The sequence below is a fragment of the Thamnophis elegans genome, chromosome 1 (genome assembly GCF_009769535.1).
Source record: "Thamnophis elegans isolate rThaEle1 chromosome 1, rThaEle1.pri, whole genome shotgun sequence".
Lineage (NCBI taxonomy): Eukaryota > Metazoa > Chordata > Lepidosauria > Squamata > Colubridae > Thamnophis > Thamnophis elegans.
Genome location: NC_045541.1, coordinates 89,202,231 through 89,222,650, shown reverse-complemented (window position 1 = coordinate 89,222,650; position 20,420 = coordinate 89,202,231). Strand labels below are relative to the sequence as shown.

General features: G+C 44.4%; 1 protein-coding gene across 2 annotated transcripts in view; it reads right to left on the bottom strand.

Moving 5' to 3' along the window:
* Positions 1-20,420, bottom strand: part of FAR1 (fatty acyl-CoA reductase 1) — a 60,948-nt gene that overhangs the window by 21,779 nt on the left and 18,749 nt on the right. For both annotated transcript variants that reach the window (XM_032223727.1, XM_032223737.1), the window contains exons 2-3: positions 14,053-14,247; positions 4,195-4,370 (exon numbers count right to left, since the gene is read on the bottom strand). In XM_032223727.1, coding sequence (XP_032079618.1) covers positions 4,195-4,370; positions 14,053-14,241 — 365 coding nt within the window. In that variant the 5' untranslated portion in view covers positions 14,242-14,247. The remainder of the gene's footprint in view (positions 1-4,194; positions 4,371-14,052; positions 14,248-20,420) is intronic.

Genomic DNA, 20,420 nt, shown 5'->3' with positions numbered 1-20,420 from the left:
TTCACTTTTAACTTTCCCCATTTTAAGTCCCTGCTGTTCTCCTTGTCGCCCACATATACCATAAGTTCCAGCTAAGGTAATGTTCCGTTTCTCCTTTGTCCCTCAGCCAACCCGTCATTCTGTCCATTTCTGCACATTCATAGATCTTTTTAATTATAGCATCTTCCGACGGTATGGTAGTGGATTTCCAAAATTGTCCATAAGTTATTCTTGCGGCCACAATTATATGTAGGCTCAAATGCCATATTGAACTGCTCATGTTTTCTGGTTTAATGCTTAGTAGAAGGTTCTCGGGTCTCCATTCCATGTTTGCCCCGGTAACCTCTTTTAGCCATTTTTTAATCCTTTTCCAGTATTTCGTGGCCTCAGTACAGGACCACCAAATATGGTAGAATGTGCCATCCTTTCTTCCACATTTCCAACACAATGGAGATAACCCAGGGAACATCTTGGCTAACCTCGTTGGGGGGAAGTGCCACCTATAAACCATCTTGTATATGTTTTCTTTGAATGCTGTAGATATTGTAAGTTTAATGGTCTTACTCCATAGATCCCACCATTTGCCCATTTCAATTTCATAGCCAAAGTTTCTCTCCCATGCTATTAGAAGGCTTTTATCCATCTCTTCATTAGCATCTTGGCAGGTCAAAAATTGGTAAATCTTCGATAACATTTTCTTGTCTCCACCAAACAAAATCTTATCTAGCCCCTGAGGGTTTGGGTAGATCCCAAACCGTACCTTATCGCTTTTAAACCTGTTTCTAACCTGTAAATATTCCCACCATTCCAGATTCCTGCCCTGCTGCTCTAATTCCATCTTTGTTTTCATGTTGCCATCTTCTGTCATGATGTCTTTATATGTTATGTTTCTTGTCCAATTAAATACACTGGGATGCGTTAAGGCCTCTAATGGTGCCAACCAGCACGGAACCCTAAGATAGTATTTTTTCCTCATCTTTTCCCAGACCCCCATCAAAATCTTCCGAATATAATGTCCCATGAAGTACCTATGGGGGTGTCTCTTTCTTGCCAGAGGGAGGCATGCCATCCCTGAGGGAGGTCATGTCCCTCTATAGCCAATAGGCGCCTTCTACTCAACATCACCCAATCCTTCACCCATGTCATAATTGCTGCATTATAGTATGCTTCCCAGTTGGGTACTCCGAAGCCTCCCAGTTCTCTACGTTTTTGCAATATTTGGGCTTTAATTCGTGCTTTCTTGCCTTGCCATATAAATCGAGCCACTATTGTCTCCAAAGATTAAAAAAAAAATTTGTCCAATTTAGTTGGTGCCGTTTGAAACAGAAACAAAAATTTTGGTAATACATATGTCTTGACTGTCGCAATCCTGCCCATCAACGACAGTTGTTTACCACTCCAATTAGTCATATCTTTAGATACCTGCTGTAGCAATTTCATATAGTTATCTACCTTGATAGAGGAACATCTCTCCGTGAGCCAAATTCCCAAGTATTGTATTTTATGGGCCATGTTAATCCCTAACAGGCTTTGTACTTCCCTTTTCTGGTTCAGAGTCATATTCTTAATTAACAGTTTTGTCTTCTCTTTGTTTATACGTTGCCCCGCTATCCTACCGTACTCCTCTATTTTACGTAAAAGTTGTATCCCAGAAGCCATAGGATCCTCCAAGATAAAAACGTCATCGGCGAAAGCCTGGACCTTAAATTCCTGAGCTTTAGCTCGTAACCCTTTAATTTGTGTGTCACTCCTCACTATTCTAAGAAGGGGTTCTAATGTGAGGATAAACAGTAGGGGGGATAACGGGCATCCTTGTCTTGTGCCTTTACCAATCTCAATATCACCCGCCTCTTCTCCATTTACCAATAATGTTGCGGTTTGTCGTACATAAATTGCCCGAATTGCATTTAAGAAGTTTTCTCCAAACTTCATATTTTCTAATTGTGACAACATAAAGTTCCAATTTACCCGATCAAAAGCCTTTTGTGCGTCAAGAAACATAAAGGCCACTTGTTTATCCGGCCGAGCTTCATAATATTCTAAGGCATCCAAAATAATTCTAACATTATCTTTCAAATGCCTTGACTGCAGGAAGCCGTTCTGATCAGGGTGTATAAATTTATTAAGGAAGAATTTAAGTCTATCTGCCAGTATAGCTGCAAAGATTTTATAATCCACATTCAAAAGTGAAATGGGCCTATAGTTTTTAATTTGGGTGCGGTCAGCTCCAGCTTTAGGCAAAAGGGTTATATAGGCCTCAGCCCATGATTTCGGTGCGATAGAATCCGTCAAGACAGCATTAAATATTACTATCATCTCTTGTCCTAAGATTTCCAAAAAAGATTTATAGATTTCAACTGGCAAACCATCCATGCCAGGAGTTTTGTTGTTTTCCATTTTTTTTACTGCCTTTTCTAATTCATCTATTGTTATCTTTTGGTTCAGTATCCCTTTTGCTTCATTTGAGATCTTGGGTAGATTTGCATTGTCTAAAAATTCCTTAATTTGGTCCTCAGAAATTTCTTCCCTACTATATAGTTGCTGAAAAAAACCTTGGATAATTTCCTGTTTCTCCCCCTTGGTTTCTACTAATTCCCCTTTACTATTCTGCAGTTGAGCTACATGTCTGCTCTCTCTTTCTTTTCGAAGTCTATAAGAGAGCCAACGACCCGGTTTGTTAGCATGCTCAAAAAAGTTTTGCTTAATCCCCCTAAGTTTCCGAGCAACATCCTCCTGGTCTAGAAGAGAGATCCCATGCTTAATTCTAGCCATTTCTTCTTTTTTCCTATCATCTAGTGGGTTCTGTTGCAAGGCTTTTTCTACCACCTCCAGTTTAGCTACCCATTTTGCCCTCTCTTCTAATTTTTTCCTGTGTGTGCCTGTTGTATATTTAATAGCTAGGCCTCTCATATAAGCCTTGGCCGTATCCCAAAGTATTTGTGGAGTTACTCCTTTCCTATTTTCTTTAAAAAAAAAAACCTCATTTCCCTTTTAAACATTTGCTGAAATTCTTGTTCTTTCACTATCTCTGTATTCATCATCCACCTTCTCTTCCTCCCCTGCCTTACTCCTTTCCACACCAATAAGAGTGGATTATGATCGGCCCAGGTATTAACCTCAATTGCTGCTTCCTTAATCAAGTCCCCAATTTCTGGTGTCAACCAGGCCATGTCAATCCTAGAACAAGATTGATGTCTATGTAAAAAGAAAGTAAATTGTTGTTTCTGTGGGTGGAGTTCATGCCATACATCCTTTAATTCATATTCCTCCCTCATGTCTTCAAAGGTTTTGGGGAGAACTCTCCTCCTTTCTCTTAATTTCCCCCCCTTTTGGATGTTTCCTGGGTTATAATCCATTGTCCTATCTGCCACCGCGTTATAATCACCCACCACACATATGTGGTCATAGCCTAACTCTGCAATTTTTAGATGCAACTTTCTAAAGAAAATACTTTGGTTGTCATTTGGTGCGTATATGGCCACCAGCAAAATTTTATATCGACCAAATTTCAATTCAACCATTAAAAGTCTACCCTCCCCATCAGTATACACCAATTTAGAATCGATATGGTCTTTAACATACAACACAATGCCCCTTTTCTTTTCATCTGCTAAACTTGTATACATTATACCCAGCCGGGGGTAATACAACACATTTTGCTGGTGGTTCACTATATGTACTTCTTGCAGGCATGTCAAATCACAATTCTTTTTCTGTAGAGCATTCAGTATTTTATTTCTCTTTCTTAGTGAATTCAAACCGTTTATATTTAAAGAAATTAAGCGGAGTTCATCCGCCATGTTTATTTGTGTAAGGCTTTGGCTTTTGTGCATTTGCAACTTTCATAGACAGCTGCCATCAAAAAGTCAATGGAAAACCAGCAGGAAGTTATACGTTATGGTCATGTGATGTTGCATTTAAAGTGTTAATTTGCTTAATGAATGCAGCTGGACCCAGAAGAATTGCATTCATAAGTCAAGTACAGTCCTGTGATTTTTCACTTTCTATGTCTTAGTGATGGAATTGCTGATCCCAACTGTGATTGCTAAGTGAAGACTGCCTATATAATAAATACAAATTAATACATTCCTTCTCATTTTTAGCAAGACATTAAGACTTGACAAAGTAATACATTTTTCTCTTTAAGTTTACAAAATCAAGAGATTACACCAAAAATATCAGAAACAATATTGGTTTTAATTAAAACATACTCACCGTAGGATTTCATTGAATCTTACAGTAGCGGCACAATGAAATATAATATTAACATAATTTAGAATATTCTTCTTGTCTTCCTCACTAAGGGCCATCCCCACTTCTGTAAGATCACTAGCAACTGGAATGATTTTCTGTTTAAATTCTGGTTGCTCATCTCGTAATCTATCAAAAAGCTATCAAAAAGAAGCAGGACAAAACATTAAGCAAGACAAAAATAATGATGAGCTTAGGCTTAAGCCACATATTCCACATTCCAAACAAAAGCTTTGACATGTACATTTCATATACATTTCATAAAGATAGACTATGTAATATTCATCATTCCAATTGTAATTACATATAGTATCATTAATATACTGATGTCACCTTGTTAAGGACTGCTACTATACACAACACCGATGATGGTAATATGCAACATCAACATCTTGCTATTATGTCTCGAAACTATAAGGTTTTGGATGGGACAAATCAAGTTGAAGTTGAATCAAAGCTAGTTGGAATTCCCATTTGCCTATCAAAGTTTCTCCATTGGTATCTTTTGAGAGGGTGCTATTGCCCCTGCAAAAGCAAGTCTTTAGCTTTAGGTTCTGCTAGACTTATAGAACCTACTAGATTGGTAAGTGGAAGCCATGGCCAGGAATGTGTTTGCCTAGCTTTAACCCATAAACTAGTTACAGCATTGAATTAAATTAATAATATCAATTTGTAACATTTATATGCCACCCAACTGCCAGCAATTTTGCTCACATGGGCATATTTCACCTGCATTCTGGCCAGAGGTGGGTTCCTACCGGTTTGCACCAGTTCGGTAGAACCAGTTTATCAAATCTACCAAACCGGTTAGAAGAGGTTCCACTAGTGGACCTGGAAAGCAGGCCACACCTACAGAAGAGGTTCCAAAATTTTTTGAAACCCACCACTGGTTCTGGCCCTCCCCTTGTTATCCAGGACCTAGGAAAGAGCTACAGGCTGTTGGGGAAAGCAAGGAGCACTGGGATAAGAGATGCTACATTGGTCTTGGGGCCCCCCACTTACAACTTGAAGGATGTTGATGGCCCTGCTTTTTAGCTCCCTAAATGAGATCTGCACCACTGGGGCTTTTCCTAGAACTCAGGGGGCTGCGGTTTCCCTACTTTTCTTTATCTCTAGGGGTGTCATCTTTCCTATTTTAGTGGGATGGGAAAATTACTATTTCACTGTCCCCAGTTATTATTGCATGCTTGGGAGTGTGTGGCCAAAGGTGGTGGGGCCAGTTAATTTATTGGGGACCATGAGTTCAGTGCATGTGGGATCAGTCGGTGTGACATTATGTATCTAGCCTGGGAGAAAAAGTGAAAGATGGGAGAGTTAAGGGCAAATGGAAGTACAGTAGGGGCAGGCTCCACTCAATTACACCAAGAGCTTTTTGAAAATGGTTGGTCCTGTTGTCAAAATCTCATCTTGTATCTTCAGTGCCTGAGCTATCAGATGCTTGGTGGTCTTGGGCTTTAGCTGCTGCTATTGAAGAGCAGGGCAGTATGTAGTAAAGCCTTTCTCATTCATGATTTTACCATGGATGAGGGCACTGGCCTGGTGTGTCTCACTAAAAACTAATTGGCCCTCTCTTGGAACTGCCTGAATTCAGGTTTAGCATCAGCGGAGATCAAAGGGGAAGGGGGGGGAGGAAGGTGTGGCTTTAGTCATTCATGAGTCTTTATGTGGTCTCAGAGCAGAGGTGTGAAACTCAAGTTGTCATGGCAGTGGCGTGACATATTGGGACTTTTTTCCCATTCGCTAAACTGGGCATGGGTGTGGCCAGCATGTGATGCATCTGGCCCGTGGCCTGGAAGTTTGACAGCCCTGTCTTAGAGGGTCTACTCTGCAATTAACCATATGTTGAGGTGTTCTGGTTGAGGCTGAACTCTAGAGAAGAATTGAGATGGTTGCTAGGGTACCACTCTCCCAGCTGCTCAGCAGCAGCATTGCCTGCACTGCTAAATTCTTTTGCAGGGCTGTCAATAGAGTTGCAAAGGCTGTTGGTGCTCAGGGATTTCAATTTGCCACCTGATAACATTTAATCTGGAGCAGTGCAGGAGTTTGTGGCCACCATGGCAACCATGGAACTGTCCCAAGCCATCAATGGTCTGACACATACCAGCATCTGGACACTGGATCTGTTTTTGTCTCACAACAATTGCAACATGATCGGATGGTAGAGAATATTATAATCAGCCCATTGCTTTCTGGCTAGCTGGTGTCAAATGGGCCCTATCTCCCTGCAGGGATGCAGTCTTACTGTGTGATCTGGGATGAGTTGAACCAGTGGTTTGATCCATATATCTCACCTTTTGAGATACAAGATATATACCGGTACTTTCCCTGCTGCAGCATTTGCCCTCTGGAATGAAGCTGCCTTGAAATGTGGGTGGCTTCCATCCTGATTCTGGAAGACCTTGATAATCTTTTTCAGGCCTTGGCCTAGGATGGTTGGATCTCTTTGTGAATTTTGTAGTTGGATTCGTCTTCTTGCTTTTTATTTGCTTTCTTATTTGTCTTTTGATAGTTGGTTTTTGAACTGTATTGTATTTTATTTTTCTGTTATACTGTAAGTCACCAATAGTTGTTTGAGATTGGATGGTGTCTAAATTAATTAAATCAATTGTATGTATTTATTTGATTTGCTTCTCCTCTAGAGGTGAGTAGAATGACCACTGACTTACCTGAAGGGTCATTTTCTGGACCCAGGACATTATCTCTGCGAAGGAGTCCCCAAGCGTGGGTTAAATACATCCAATCTGCCCAGGACTGAATTGAAACTTTAAGCCACGCTTCTGATGCTATCCATCCTCAGTTTTTTTCAATGAAGGCGTGGAACTGTTGCACACTGAGAAATCCAATAACAAATCCAATTCCAAACAAGATGTAACTTTATCCAAATGGAGAGTCCATAAAGTCTGCATTGAACAGTGGAGACAGACCCCAGGGTGGGGTTGGACTCTCCTTCAGCTATCAGAAAACGACCCTTCAGGTCAATGGTCATTTTCCTGGGTGCTGCTCTGGAGAGTCCAAGAGTGGGACATACCCAAGCTAAATGTCACTAGGGCAGGAAACAGTCGAGTTCAGGGAGTCTCCACTGGTATGAACGCCCTTAAGGATTCGTCTCCCAAAAGCCCCTTCCGCAGAAGCAAACTTGTCCAATTTGTAGTTCTGAACAAATGGAGAAAAGGAAGTCCAAGTGGCCGCTCTGCAAATTTCCTCTATTGGTGCTTGAGTCGGCCAGGCTGCCGTGGTGGCGGCATTTCTCGTAGAACGTGCAGTGATACCATTTTGGACTGGAGAATGTGGGTGAGGATAATGCATGCCCGCAGCCACCGTCCAATGGTAGATGAGGAAACTTTGCAGCCTTGAGATGCAGGTTGAAATGAAAAGTGATTCAGAATGCCGGAGCACAGTTCTGCGGTTGATGTACTTGCGGAACGTTCTACGGACATCGAGCATGTGCCATCTTTTCTCCTTAGGGTGTTTGGAATGTGGACAAAAATCTGGGAGAATGATGTCCTGGGCCCGGTGGAACCAGGAGTTGATCTTAGGAATGAATGACAGGTCCAGCTGGAGGACCACACTGTCCGGTTGTATCAAGTGCAAGTCCTTGCGAACTGACAGGGCTGCCAACTCTGGTAATTTTAACAGGTCCTCTAGACTTGAATCCATACAGAAGTGATGGCAATCAAAAAGGCGGTTTTAAATGTCAAATGCTTAAGGCTGGTGGTACGAAGCAGTTCGAATGGTGGGCCAATCAGGGCCCATAAGACTATGTTGAGGTCCCATGACGAGTATCTCTGGACTACTGGGGACCTCAGGTTGGTTGCCCCTCTCAGGAAACTATGGATAGTGGGATGACGTCCAAGGGATGAGTGCTCATCTAGGGCACGTATCGTGGATAACGCGGCCACCTGACGCCTGAGTGTGTTAGGCACCAGGCCTTTGTCTAATCCATCTTGCAAATAGTCCAATATTTGTGGAACAGCAGCAGAGGTTGCCATCACGCCATGAGATGCACACTAGGTGTCAAACGACCTCCAGGTAGTGTCATAGATCCTGGCTGTGGAGGGCCGTCTGGATGCCTGAATGGCGTGGATGACCTTGGGGGAGAGACTGCCCCTGTTCAGGAGGTCCCTCTCAAATGCCAGATGACTAGTTGTAGCCACTGGGGCTCCAGATGTTGAAGCGCCCCCTGGCTGAGAGAGTACTAGTGGTGGGGAATCCGCCAAGGAGGATTGACGGTGAGATTCGCCAGGTCGGCGACTCCAGGTTCTTCTGGGCCAGAATGGGGCTATGAGCAGGACGTCCGCTCCCTCCGACAGAGTCTGTATGACTCTGGGAAGAAGAGGCAATGCCGGAAATGCATACAGCAGACCCGACAGCCACAGGCAGTGAAGGGCATTGACTCCTTCAGCTTGTGGAGTGTGGAACCTGGCAAAGAACCTGGGAAAGTGTGTGTCCTCCGGGGTGGCGAATAGATCGACCAGCAGGCGGCTGAACCTCCGAGACAGGTGGTGGAACAGGTCCGGTTGTAGTCGCCACTCCGAGTGGTCGACTGTGGCTCTGCTCAACCAATCCGCCTGGATGTTGCTTACTCCGAATGTGGGTTCTGCCTGTATTAAGCGTAGGTTCTGCTCCGCCCAGCTTCCCAGGGACTCGGCCTCTGCCATCAGAAAACTGGAATGCATGCTCCCCTGGTGGTTTATGTGCGCCTTTGTCGCAACATTGTAAGTACCATCACGTAATCTCGGATGTTGTCAAGGAAGTAAACAAGAGCTAACCTCACCGCTTTCAACTCCAGCCAATTGATGCTGAGCGTTGCCTCGGCTGGAGACGACCTGACCAGTGCAATCTTGTTGTGGAGGTGGGCTCCCCAGCCATAAAGACTGGCATCCGTTGTGATGTTGAGACAGTCCGGCTCTTTGAAAGGAGGGCCTTTTGCTAGGGCGGGAGACAACCACCGCCTGAGTGAATGACCTACATTTGGGAAGACCTGCACCAACGCCATGGAGCTCCTTTCATTGGCCCTCTGGTAAGGTAGAAGGAACCACTGTAGAGGCCGAGAATGAAGCCTCGCCCAAGGCACGATGGAGAGGCAGGATATCATTTTCCCTAAGAGCTGGGACAACTACACAACCTTGGCGTGAGAGGATTGCTGCACCAGGACCCGTTCCTTGAGACTCGCCACTCGTTCTGGCAACAAAAATACCTGTCAGTCCATGGAGTCGAGTGCTGCAGTCTGGTTGTCGGTTGTAGATGACATTTTTCAAAGTTAATGGAGAAGCCATGGTCTTGCAGGATCCTCATCGTGTAATGCAGGTCTTGCGTCACTTGCTGGTGCGACAATGACTGAATAAGGACATTGTCCAGGTAGCAGTGAAGTTGCACTGGATGGGATCAGAGAAAGGTCGCCACCGCTGCGAGAACCTTTGTGAATGTTCTGGGGGATGATGACAGGTCGAACGGCAAGGCCCTTTACTGGTAGTGGTGGCCTGCGTAACAGAATCTCAGGAACCTGTGGTGAGCTTTACAAATGGGGACGTGGAGGTAGGCCTCTTTGAGATCTCTGGAGGTTAACATGTCCCCTGGCCTGATGCAGCCCAGGATTGACTGAAGGGATTGCATCTTGAACCTCCTGTACGCTATATGATAGTTTAGCTTCTTTAGGTCGAGCTTCCCCTCCACCCCCCGGAATTCTTTGGGACTAGGAATAGAATGGAATAGAACCCTGTCCCTTCCTGATCTGACGGAACAGGTTCTATGTCCCTGAGATGAAGGATCTCCTGTTCCATGAAATCCCTCTTGACGGGACACGAGGGGGTCGGGAAATGAATGAAGTGGCGCAGGGAGGGGAAAGGAATTCTAAGGTTAGACCCATGCAAATTGTTTGCAGGACCCACTGGTCCGACGTGATCTGCTCCCATTGGGGGTGGAACAGCTGGAGACACCCTCCTATGGGAGCCGTCCGTTGGTAGTCACTTATATCTCCTGAAAGGCCTGGAACCAGACCCCCCTCAAAAGGGGCATTTGGAAAAATTCTGTTGGCGACGCCTGTCATGAAAGGGCGGACGGTCCTGGGACCTGTTGGTGTGCTGAGAGTAGGGACAATGGAAGGAACCGGAGCTGGTGGAGGGCTGTGTTCCGAAAGGGCTGCCTCCATTAGGAGTTAGAACTCTTCCTGTCAGATTTCTTAGCGACCAATGGCCTTGTGTTTTCCACAAGGACCGGATCCAGAACCTCCCCGAAAAGCTTATCCCCTTTAAAGTGGGCAGAAGCAAGCTTCCACTTGGACCGTATGTCCACGTTCCAGTGTCTGAACCATAAAAGGCGACGTGTGGTGACGTTGGATGCCTCCAGGAGATAAGGTGGGAGCACAGGAGAGGAGGTAAGTGCTGCCACAAGAGGGTCTACAGGTGGTAATTTTAACAGGTCCTCTAGACTTGAATCCACCGTGTACAACTTTTCATCATTACTGCTAGTGTAGCAAAGGTACCCGTTGTGCCCATTGTTTCTGCACAACATTAAGAAATAATTTGGGAACAGGCACGATCTCTTGTACCTGCACCGGCTCTTCAAAGAGCCCTTCGGAAAGGTCTGGAGGTCAGGAGCTGTCTGAGCTGGGGGGGTCTGTGGAACCCAAATGGGTGAGGTCTTAGCCTTGCTCAAAATAGTCTTGAAATTGACAAGCTTAAACAAACCAGTAAAGGCGGGTTTGTCGGAGGCAGATCCTTAGTCCCCCGAGAACTTAGTCCTCCCAGTCGGAATCCTCACTGGCTAGGGAACAATGGGGAGACTGAGGTGGATGGGCCACGGACGCCTCTTGGGACAGCAGAAGCCGGGACTTGCGCGGGCATTTGGCCCGCTGCAGCATGCCCTCCTCTATCCCCTGGGAAATGGCCCTGGTTATGACATCTTGCATCTCTGCTGAGAGGTTGGGACCCTGATTCTCCACAGGCCTAACCCCGGAAGGGGGTTGTGTGACCGGCTGCTGGGGCGCTAGAGGGCCAACAGGGGCTGGCTCTTCCTCAAAGGGCAAGCGAAGATGTCGGCCTGGTCTACCTTTGAGGGTCCAGGAAAACCTGCCATGGCAAGGGAAGCAGTGGGAGAAAACTCCTGCTCATCATCCTCACTCTCAGAAATAGGATGCTCCTGATTGGGCTGGGCTTCCAGAGAGGGCTCCCTAGGAGACCAACAGGAGACTATTGGGCCTTGGAAAACTGCTTCTCTAAAGTCTTCTACCAATGGAGGGCATCCTTAGCTGAGCCTGAATCCTGCTTAGACCCTGGTCTAGAATAGGACTTGGTCCCCCTGATAGCCTCCCGGGCAGCCTTGCCAGCCTGTCTGGAAAATACCCTGGAGGAGGGTCCTGGCTGCTCTGAATTCCCAGGAATCTGATCTGCCATGGCTGAAGGGCTGGGAATTAACTGCTACAGGCAGGGAATAAATCTCCACTGATCATCTTCACAGTTACAGTCAGCAGGCCAAAGCGCTCTGAAGAGACACACAAAAGGCAACTGATCGCAATTCCAGCCAGGGTATATTTCTGGCACGAGCTCTAACTGCTCCCAGCACCACGCAGGTCAGAGAGAGAGCTGGAGAGTGACCCAGGGAAACCACAATTTCCTTGCCGCACCCCTGCTGAATGCAAGACAAAAGGAATAAAGAGAGACAATCCGACGATAAATTGGACAAAGAGTCTCACACGGCGACCTGCAGAGAGCCAGGCGACCAGGCAGCTGTGGCAATGTGCTCGAGAAACCGAAAGGAACAAATAAAATGGCAGCTGGAACTTCTGACCTCCTCAAAATGGCCACTACGACAGTGAGGCAACCAAAATGGCATCCGGAACTTGCTGCAAGCCCTGAAGCCCCGCGCCAAACTCTGGCTCCCTTAAGAAGTGTGGACGACGGCAGCAGAGACCTCAGCGGGGAGCCTGATTGCAGCAGGACTGCTTCAATCACGCTGGAGTCGGCACTCCGACCAATGCGCCTCTCTCAACAGCTCCCTGTAGCCCTGCGGCGCCCGGGAGAGTCCAGGACACCCCTGAAATGTGATCTTCTTGCCAATTAAAGGGGAAGGACACAAATTTGCTCACCAAGCCTGCTCACCAAACTGAAGAAAAAGATATATAATTCAAATAGGAGAGTCCAAGCAATCTGTAGGGATGAAGAGAAACTCTAAGTGCGTCCACTGGGCATACTGAATTGAAAAAAAACTGAGGATGGTTAGCACCAGAGGCATGGCTTAAAGTTTCAATTCAGTGCTGGGCAGATTGGATGTATTTAACCCACGCTTGGACTCTCCAGAGCAGTGCTCATGGAAAATTGAATTTTCAGTTAAATTGTCTAATATCCTGTTAAGATCACTTCAGATTTTGTTGAATATAGAAGTGTAAAATTTAGTACCATTGGCAAATTTTACAAAATGTTTTTCCACCTTTTCACTTAAATCATTCATAACTCCTTTTTTAATAACCCTGTAATGCTTTAATTAGGGGTACATTCAAATCATTAATAACAAATTTGAAAATTTCTAGCTCCAGACTCCTGTGACACTGAATTCATTTTAGACCAATAAAAAGCCACTGATAAGCATTATTTTAGTATCATTTCAAGCCACCTAATGCATTAGGTATATTGACCAGCCCAAATTTAACTATATTGATAGAATGTTTTAGCTTACTTAGTTAAATCCTTTGCTAAAGTAAAGTACCTTACATGAATAATATTTATATCTTCTACTAATGAGTTAAGATTAGTTTGGCAAGACTTGTTTTTGACAAAATTATGCTGATAATAGCTCTATTGTTTTCAAGGCGCTTTACAAGCTTTTACAATCTGTTCCAGAATCTTCCTAGGCTTTGTCAGATTGATCTGAATTCCCTGGATCTTTCTTTCTCTTTTTCTTCTTCTTCTTCTTTTTTTGGAGGGTGGGGGGAATAGAGAAACATTCTCTGTCATTTGGTAGTCACCAGACTTCTCAAATGAAAGAAATTCAATCCAGACCATCAACAAGTTTCTTCACTATCATACAATGTTACTGAAAGTCTGATTTCATGTAAAGTCAGTAGGAATCCACACTATTATCTTCTCAAGTTCAACTCACACTTCTTCAGTCAGTATTTCACATTTAACAGAATAACAGTTGGAAGGGACGTGGAGCTCTTCTAGTCCAACCTCCTGCTCCATACTATTTCAGACAAATGGTTGTCTAATCTCTACTAGTATGGTATATCACATATCCTCATCACTGAGTAAGTCAAACAGGAGAAGAGTAGTTCTATCTTTTCTTTGTTATGCTACTCTTTTGCTATAACTACTAAACATCTTATATTGTTTCTCCATTTATTTGAAGACATATAAATAAGTCTTTTATTGTTTTCACATTCAAGCTCAACTCATTCTGAATTTGTAACTTCCTGACATTTTTCAGGAATCCTATATGTATTCTTCTTTGATCACCCACCTCTGTCTTTCCATCTTTGACATGTCCTTGTGTTTTCAGATCTTCATGGAGATTTTTCTGCAGGAACAGTGAATCATTTATTCACTGTTTCTGCATATTGCCTCTCCTCCACCAGAATGTGTTCATAGTCTGACACCAGTAGGTTAAAAAGAAATGTTTGACATTCAAGAATGACAAAAGTTTTGGCAAGAAAGCAAGATAGCTTCTAGATAAACTCAACCTTTTGTAGGTTTATGTTAATGATAAAAAATGTTACTATACAGTCATGTAGTAAAACATTACTCCAACATATGTATTCCCTCATTTTTAGGCAAAACACACTTCAAAAATCCTAAACATTTTTACTAAACATGTCTTCTGAAATCATACCTTGCAGGTGATCATTTCTTCTACTCTTTCTTGAGATGTCTTTCCTGATTTATATCTCACCAAAACATATATTGCCTTTATCTTTGGACACGATCGTAGTAGCTTTTCTAGAAGAACTTTTCCCATGAAACCGGTAGCACCAGTGAGGAGGACATTCTTGCCTTCATAGTATTCCGGGATAGATACCATTATGACCTGAAGAGAATTTAATAGTAAGTTCTGGCCTGCATCCATGCTGTCTGTCAAATTTATGTGCTCAGTTTTCACAGGATTAGATACCAAATTTCATTGCTAAAGTATATCAAATCCTCTCTAATGTAAGTGAAATAAATCAGACATTTTGCTTTCTGTTTTCTTTAAATATTACAAAGATTATGTATCTATATATAATAAAGCTTAAACTGAAAAAGTATAAATGTAAATTAAAATAACAACCCTTAAAATCCTTACCTATTAACTGAAAAAAGCACTGCATAAAATACTAAATTAAGAAATACAAGCTAAAAAAACTCCCAACCATTATTTTTTTTAAAAAATTACTTAATATATATAATAGCTGGCAAAATTGGAGAAAATATCACCCAAAATGATAACTAATAAAAAAATAATAACTGGCTAGTTTACTCATCATCTAGCATTACATGAATGTGGCTTAATGCTTAGAATTGATTTAGCATATAGCAGGAAGAAACACAATATTACGGTGTTCATAGAAAATATCTAATCACATTTGATTCATCAGCAATATAGCCACCCATGAGTGTCACTCAAAATTGTCTTGTTATATTGGCAAATGTGTGTGTGTGTGTGCTGTTTCAGATATACAACCATCATGTAACTGGAGACATACTACTGAGACTCTCTGGACAAAGTACTAATGCAATTTTCTTTTGAAAAAAAAGTTTCAAAGCAACCACAATCATAGGTAAAAGTTTTGTGTAGAAAGGAACTGTTTATACTCAAGTAAGTATAGCAATTGATAAAAGGCAGTAGCTTTCTATTTCTTTTCAATGTAGCAATTGAACCTAAACTATGTTTATTCAGCAAGTAGCAGTTCTTTCTCCAATCAAGATCCACTTATTCTAAATGGGCTCTTTCCCTTGGCTTATCTTTAGCTGTCTGGGGGAAGCGGCTGGCAGGCAAAGAAGCTTCCAAGCCTCCTCCGCTTCCTGCAGGCCGTCAAAAAATCTTCCAGTCAGCGAAAAAGCTGCTGCCATTGCCATCATGTTCTTCACATTTCCAAGGGTTGCACCTGCACAAAGAACATGGCGGTGACAGCAACAGCTTTTTTGCTGACTGGAGGATTTTTTGGCGGCCTGCAGGAAGCAGCTGACTGGCAAAGAAGCCTCCCAGCTGGCTCTCAAAAAGGTGGCGGTGAGAGGCTTCTTTGCCAGCCTGCTGCTTCCCAGCAGCAGCTGCTGACTGGGGGTTTCAGCTTGCCTTCCAGACTCTTGACCAGCCACCACGGAAGGTAAGCTGTTGAAAGAGGCGGGGGGGGGGAGGAAGCAGCACTAAGACCTAGGGAGAGCGGAGCAAGAGGGCAGTGGTTTTGGGGCAAAACCAGAGCCGGGGAATGACGCATTCGCAGCCTAGGCAGGCTTAACTTAACTTTTAATAAATTTATATGCCGCCCAATCCCGTAGGACTCCGGGCGGCTTACAAAAACAAGATTAAAATAAAGCGTTAAAAATAGAAAAAGAGAAACAATTTAAAAACAACACACCATACACTCAATCTGGGTGGGGCTGGACCTCGTTCATGAAGTCAATAGTCCCAGGCCTGCCGGAAGGCAGCGAGAGGTTGGCAACTCAGGGGCCTCAGGGCATGGCACATCCCTGGGGCCCCATCCCCTGATCCAGTGGTGCTTACTTAGCTCTGGTGAGCTGAGCAGAGCGGGCAAGGTGCAGAAGCGACTGGTGAAGCGCATAGCTGTGGGCTGGGCCATGTGGAGGCTGGCCCGTGTGGCGAAGGCATATATAGGGCTCAGATGGGTGGGGCAAGCGTTGAGCAGGCGGGGTGAGCAAGTGGCGACCGGGCAGCTGGGGTGAGCGAGCAGGGACAGGCCAGGGGACCAGTTCAAGGGCATGGCCACCGGCCACTGCTACCAGTTCTCCGACCTTGGGGAAATGGACACCACCAGTTTGTGCAAACCTGTGTGAACCAGATGAATACCACCTCTGCTGCATGCTAGATTTGGCCCGCAATGTAGTCTGATCCGGCCTGCACTAGTCAGCCACACCCACCCAGCATCTGAGGTCAACCCAAGCCCTGATGCAGCCCTCAATAAAATTGAGTTTGACACCCCTTCTCCAATTTGTCCTCTCCCCTCTTCCTTCTTCTCCCCTAATATCTTGCCACTTCATTTCTTTAGTTTCCAACAGTGTACAGGTAGTCCTCAATGTATGATGCCAATTGAGCCGAACATTTCTGTTGCTAATTGAGACACTTTTGTGTTTTGTCTAAGCTTACTAAGTTTAATAAGTTTGCCCCATTTAACAATCTTCATTGCTACAGTTGATAAGTGAACTGCTGCAGTTGTTAAGTTATAGTAATACAGTTAAATGAATCTGGCTTCCCCATTGATTTTGCTTGTCAGAAGGTTGCAAAAGGAGATCACACTGACACTGCAGCTGTCAGCTGCCAAGCAGCTGTAACTTTGAACGACCAATGAATTGTTCTTAAGTAGAGGACTGCCTATATGTCTTCACCATTTCATTCCCTTTGCTTTTTCCTTCACTCGCTATTTTTTCAGTCTCAATGATTTGCCTTTCTGCTGCTCCTTCATGTCTTTGTTGTAGGCTTCCATCCCTTTTGCAAAAGCAAACGTGGGTATCTAGGTGTTATCTTTACATTTGGAAATAGCTTTTCATTTTGCAGCTAACACTTATAACTGGTCAGAGATGGAAGTGGGAGAAGCATAGCACAGGCATATCTCACTTTTTACCTTGCTGCACCTCTCTTACAATCTACTGCCAAGATACCAGGGTTTTATAAATGTCTTGTTCATAGATATAACTTTAAAGCAGCAGGAGAATACAGCAAAGGAGAGGAAATCTTATAAACAATGACAGTAAGAACTTCCTCACAAAATTTATTGGTCAAGAGAATGAACTATTAAGAAACATTAACAGTGACAGACACAATTCAGAATTTAATGAGATCTAGGCTCTTAACAAAAGTTCTTAAAACATGAATTTTAAAAATGTGTGTTTGTGATCAAGTAAAGGTCAATCTTAGCTGAGCTCCATTTGAGAATCTAAATCTGTTATTTCTGGTACTAAGTGTACTTGAACATTCTACTTGTATTATCAAAGAGCTTTGCATTGTATATTTGCAGGAGAAAAGTTGCTGGAATCCTTGCAAAATGCAGGTCCTGTTAATTGATACTAAAATAGGTCCTCATGTGTCTCATCACTATCACTTTAATTAAGCTACCACTCCCATAAAAGAGTGGGATTTTGTTAAAACCAGTAAATCTTCTTCCTATTTCGGTATCAGGCAACTCTTAGTAGAAACTCCAGTCTATTAAGGAAATTTATGAACTGGGTGAAAAACAATGATACTCTAAATTCTGATGTTGGGAGAAGTATAGCACAGGGATCTGTTTCCTTACCTTGCTTAAATCCCTTAGGGTTTTATACATTTCAGACTTACAACCATATGATACATTTAATAACAGTGTTATGCACTTTACTATGGCAATTTGCTTAATAACCATCATAAAAATGATCATAAAATTGAATCTGACCATATGTGATTTTGATGGCAACATTGTATAATCAAACGTCTGTGTTCAATTGTGATTATAAGTTGAGGACCACCGTGTTTCCCCGAAAATACGACATGTTCTCATAATAAGGCCATGCCACATTTTTCTGGTGGGCAAAAATATAAGCCTTCCCCTGTAAATAAGCCCCCCGGACAACCCCCCACCTCTGTCCAGGCAGAGCGCTGCTCACCAACCTAGTGGTATCCCGGAGGTGCCAAGCCGTGGGAACCGGGGGTGAGGCAAAGGTGATCATGTTGCTTGGTGCCTTTGGGATACCGCTAGGTTGGTGAGCAGCGCTGTGCCCAGCTAAAGAGGGGAGTTGCCGGGCGGCTGCTCTCTTGCAAGCGGGCTCCCAAAGAGCGGGCACAGCCTCAGGGGTGAACAATTGTGTTCGCCGCTCTGGGCGTACATTCTATGGTTGTGGGCCAGCTGCCGGCAAAGCGTACAACCACAGAGCATATGCCCAGAGCAGCCATTGCTGGAAAACTTGGTTTGGAAGCTGTCAAAAAAGCCATGCTGGGATGGCAGTGGCCGCAGCGGAGGTGCCCTGGTTCTGCAGGGAGAGCTCGGCCAGGGCATCGTGAGGCTGGGAGGCGCGAGAGCGGAGCAGCCACTCGCACAACCCCCCCTCTCCAGCACGAAGCCATGGGAGCCAGGCGGCGGCAAACAGGCGCTCACGCGGCTTGGCAATACCCCTAGGTCAGTGAATGGCACTGTGCCCGGCTGTAAAGGGGGTCTTCCCGGTGGCTGCTCATGAGCGTAGTCGCTTCATGGCTGTTGTGTTGTGCTGCTGCAACAGTGCAACACAGCCATTCGCCCATGAGGCTATGCCCGGCTCTTTAGGAGCCCCTTCGCAAGAGAGCAGCCGCCCGGCAGCCCCAAAACAATAAACCCTCCTCTCGGAATAAGGCCCAAGCCATATTTTGTGGGTAAAAAATAAGACCCTGTCTTATTTTGGGGGAAACACAATATCTGCATATAGCTTTCACACAGAAGAATTATATGTCACTAAGCCAACAATCAGAATCTTTTCACTGGGTAATATGGAATCCATGCTAATTGTATATATTGTTACCAGGCTCACCCTAGAAATAAAGGTCATCCCATCTACTCAGCCAAACTAAACAGACACCTATAATGGGCAGCAGCAATATACAAAGATGCTGGAGGAAGACGATTACTTAAGTGCAAAAACATCAATTCATACTGCATGGGAGAAAGCCATGACTTATTGTGTATGCCATTCTTGTATTTTTACAAAGAGAAATGACTGACAACATAGCACCAGATGATGGGCCCTCAAGTTGGGTGGCACTCACCATGCTACTGAGCAAGAGCTGAAAGCCTTTTGAAGTATTATTTGTGTTTATAAGTGGTTGAATTAAAACTTTTGGGATGTCTAGTTATTGTTGCCATACAGGAAGAGTATGGCGTGCAAAAATTATAGCAAGAATATAAAATGTAAGAGGTATGAATATGGAAAAGCTCTACACAGTAAAAGATGAAATACAACATATTAGGCATCTGCAAATTTAGATGGTTTAAGATCAAGCACTTTTCCAGAAGACCACATTATTTATTACTCAGTATATGAAAAAGGGCGTTGGTACTTACCTGATACGCCTCTTCTCATAGTGGGGGGAGGAGTATCCAGAATGGGTTGACCTTATCCTCTCGTGATTGGTTTGAGTCAGATAAGCTCTTTGGGCTCCGCCCCCTGGAAGTGAGCCTGCCCAGTTTTATGACGAAGAGCTCTCTCCGACTCGTTGCATCATTCGCTCCAGACTCTTGATTCAGTTTTTTTGCTTTTATTGTCTTCAACATCAATAATTAAATAACAATATAAACAATGAACATAACACTTAGTTGTACAAGCATAGTCAGGGAGGGACTGGATACTCCTCCCCCCACTATGAGAAGAGGCGTATCAGGTAAGTACCAACGCCCTTTCTCCATAGTGAGGGGGGAGGAGTATCCAGAATGGGACGTACCAAAGCCTGCACGTCCCTAGGGAGGGAGATCCCTGAGGCCATATGTCCCCCACTCAGGCCTGTTGAGGCACGGGTCCTGCCCTGTGAACCGCCTGCAACACCCTGCGGCCGAACGAGGCCTCTGCCGAGGCAAAGGAGTCCAACTTATAGTTCCTAACAAAGGGAGAGGGGGAAGCCCACGTGGCTGCCCTGCAGATTTCGGCCAGGGATGCTTGTGTGGCCCAGGCCGTGGATGTGGCTGCACTCCGTGTGGAGTGGGCTGTGATATGATTTGGTGTCTGTAACCCCTGCGATTGGTAAGCAGTGGCAATGCAGGTTCGCAGCCACCTGCCGATAGTGGTGGAAGTTACCTTATTACCCAGGGATCCTGGTTGGAAGGAGACAAACAGGGCTTCGGATTTCCTGTTTGGCCTGGTTCTCCTGAGGTAATCCTCAGAGCCCTCCTAACGTCCAGAGTGTGCCACTTCCTCTCCAATGGGTGAGAAGGGTCTGGACAGAAGTTGGGCAAAATCAGTTCCTGGGCTCGATGGAAGCAGGAGCACACCTTGGGAATGAAGGATGGATCCCGCCGTAACACCACCCTATCTTGGTGGAAGACACAGAGATCC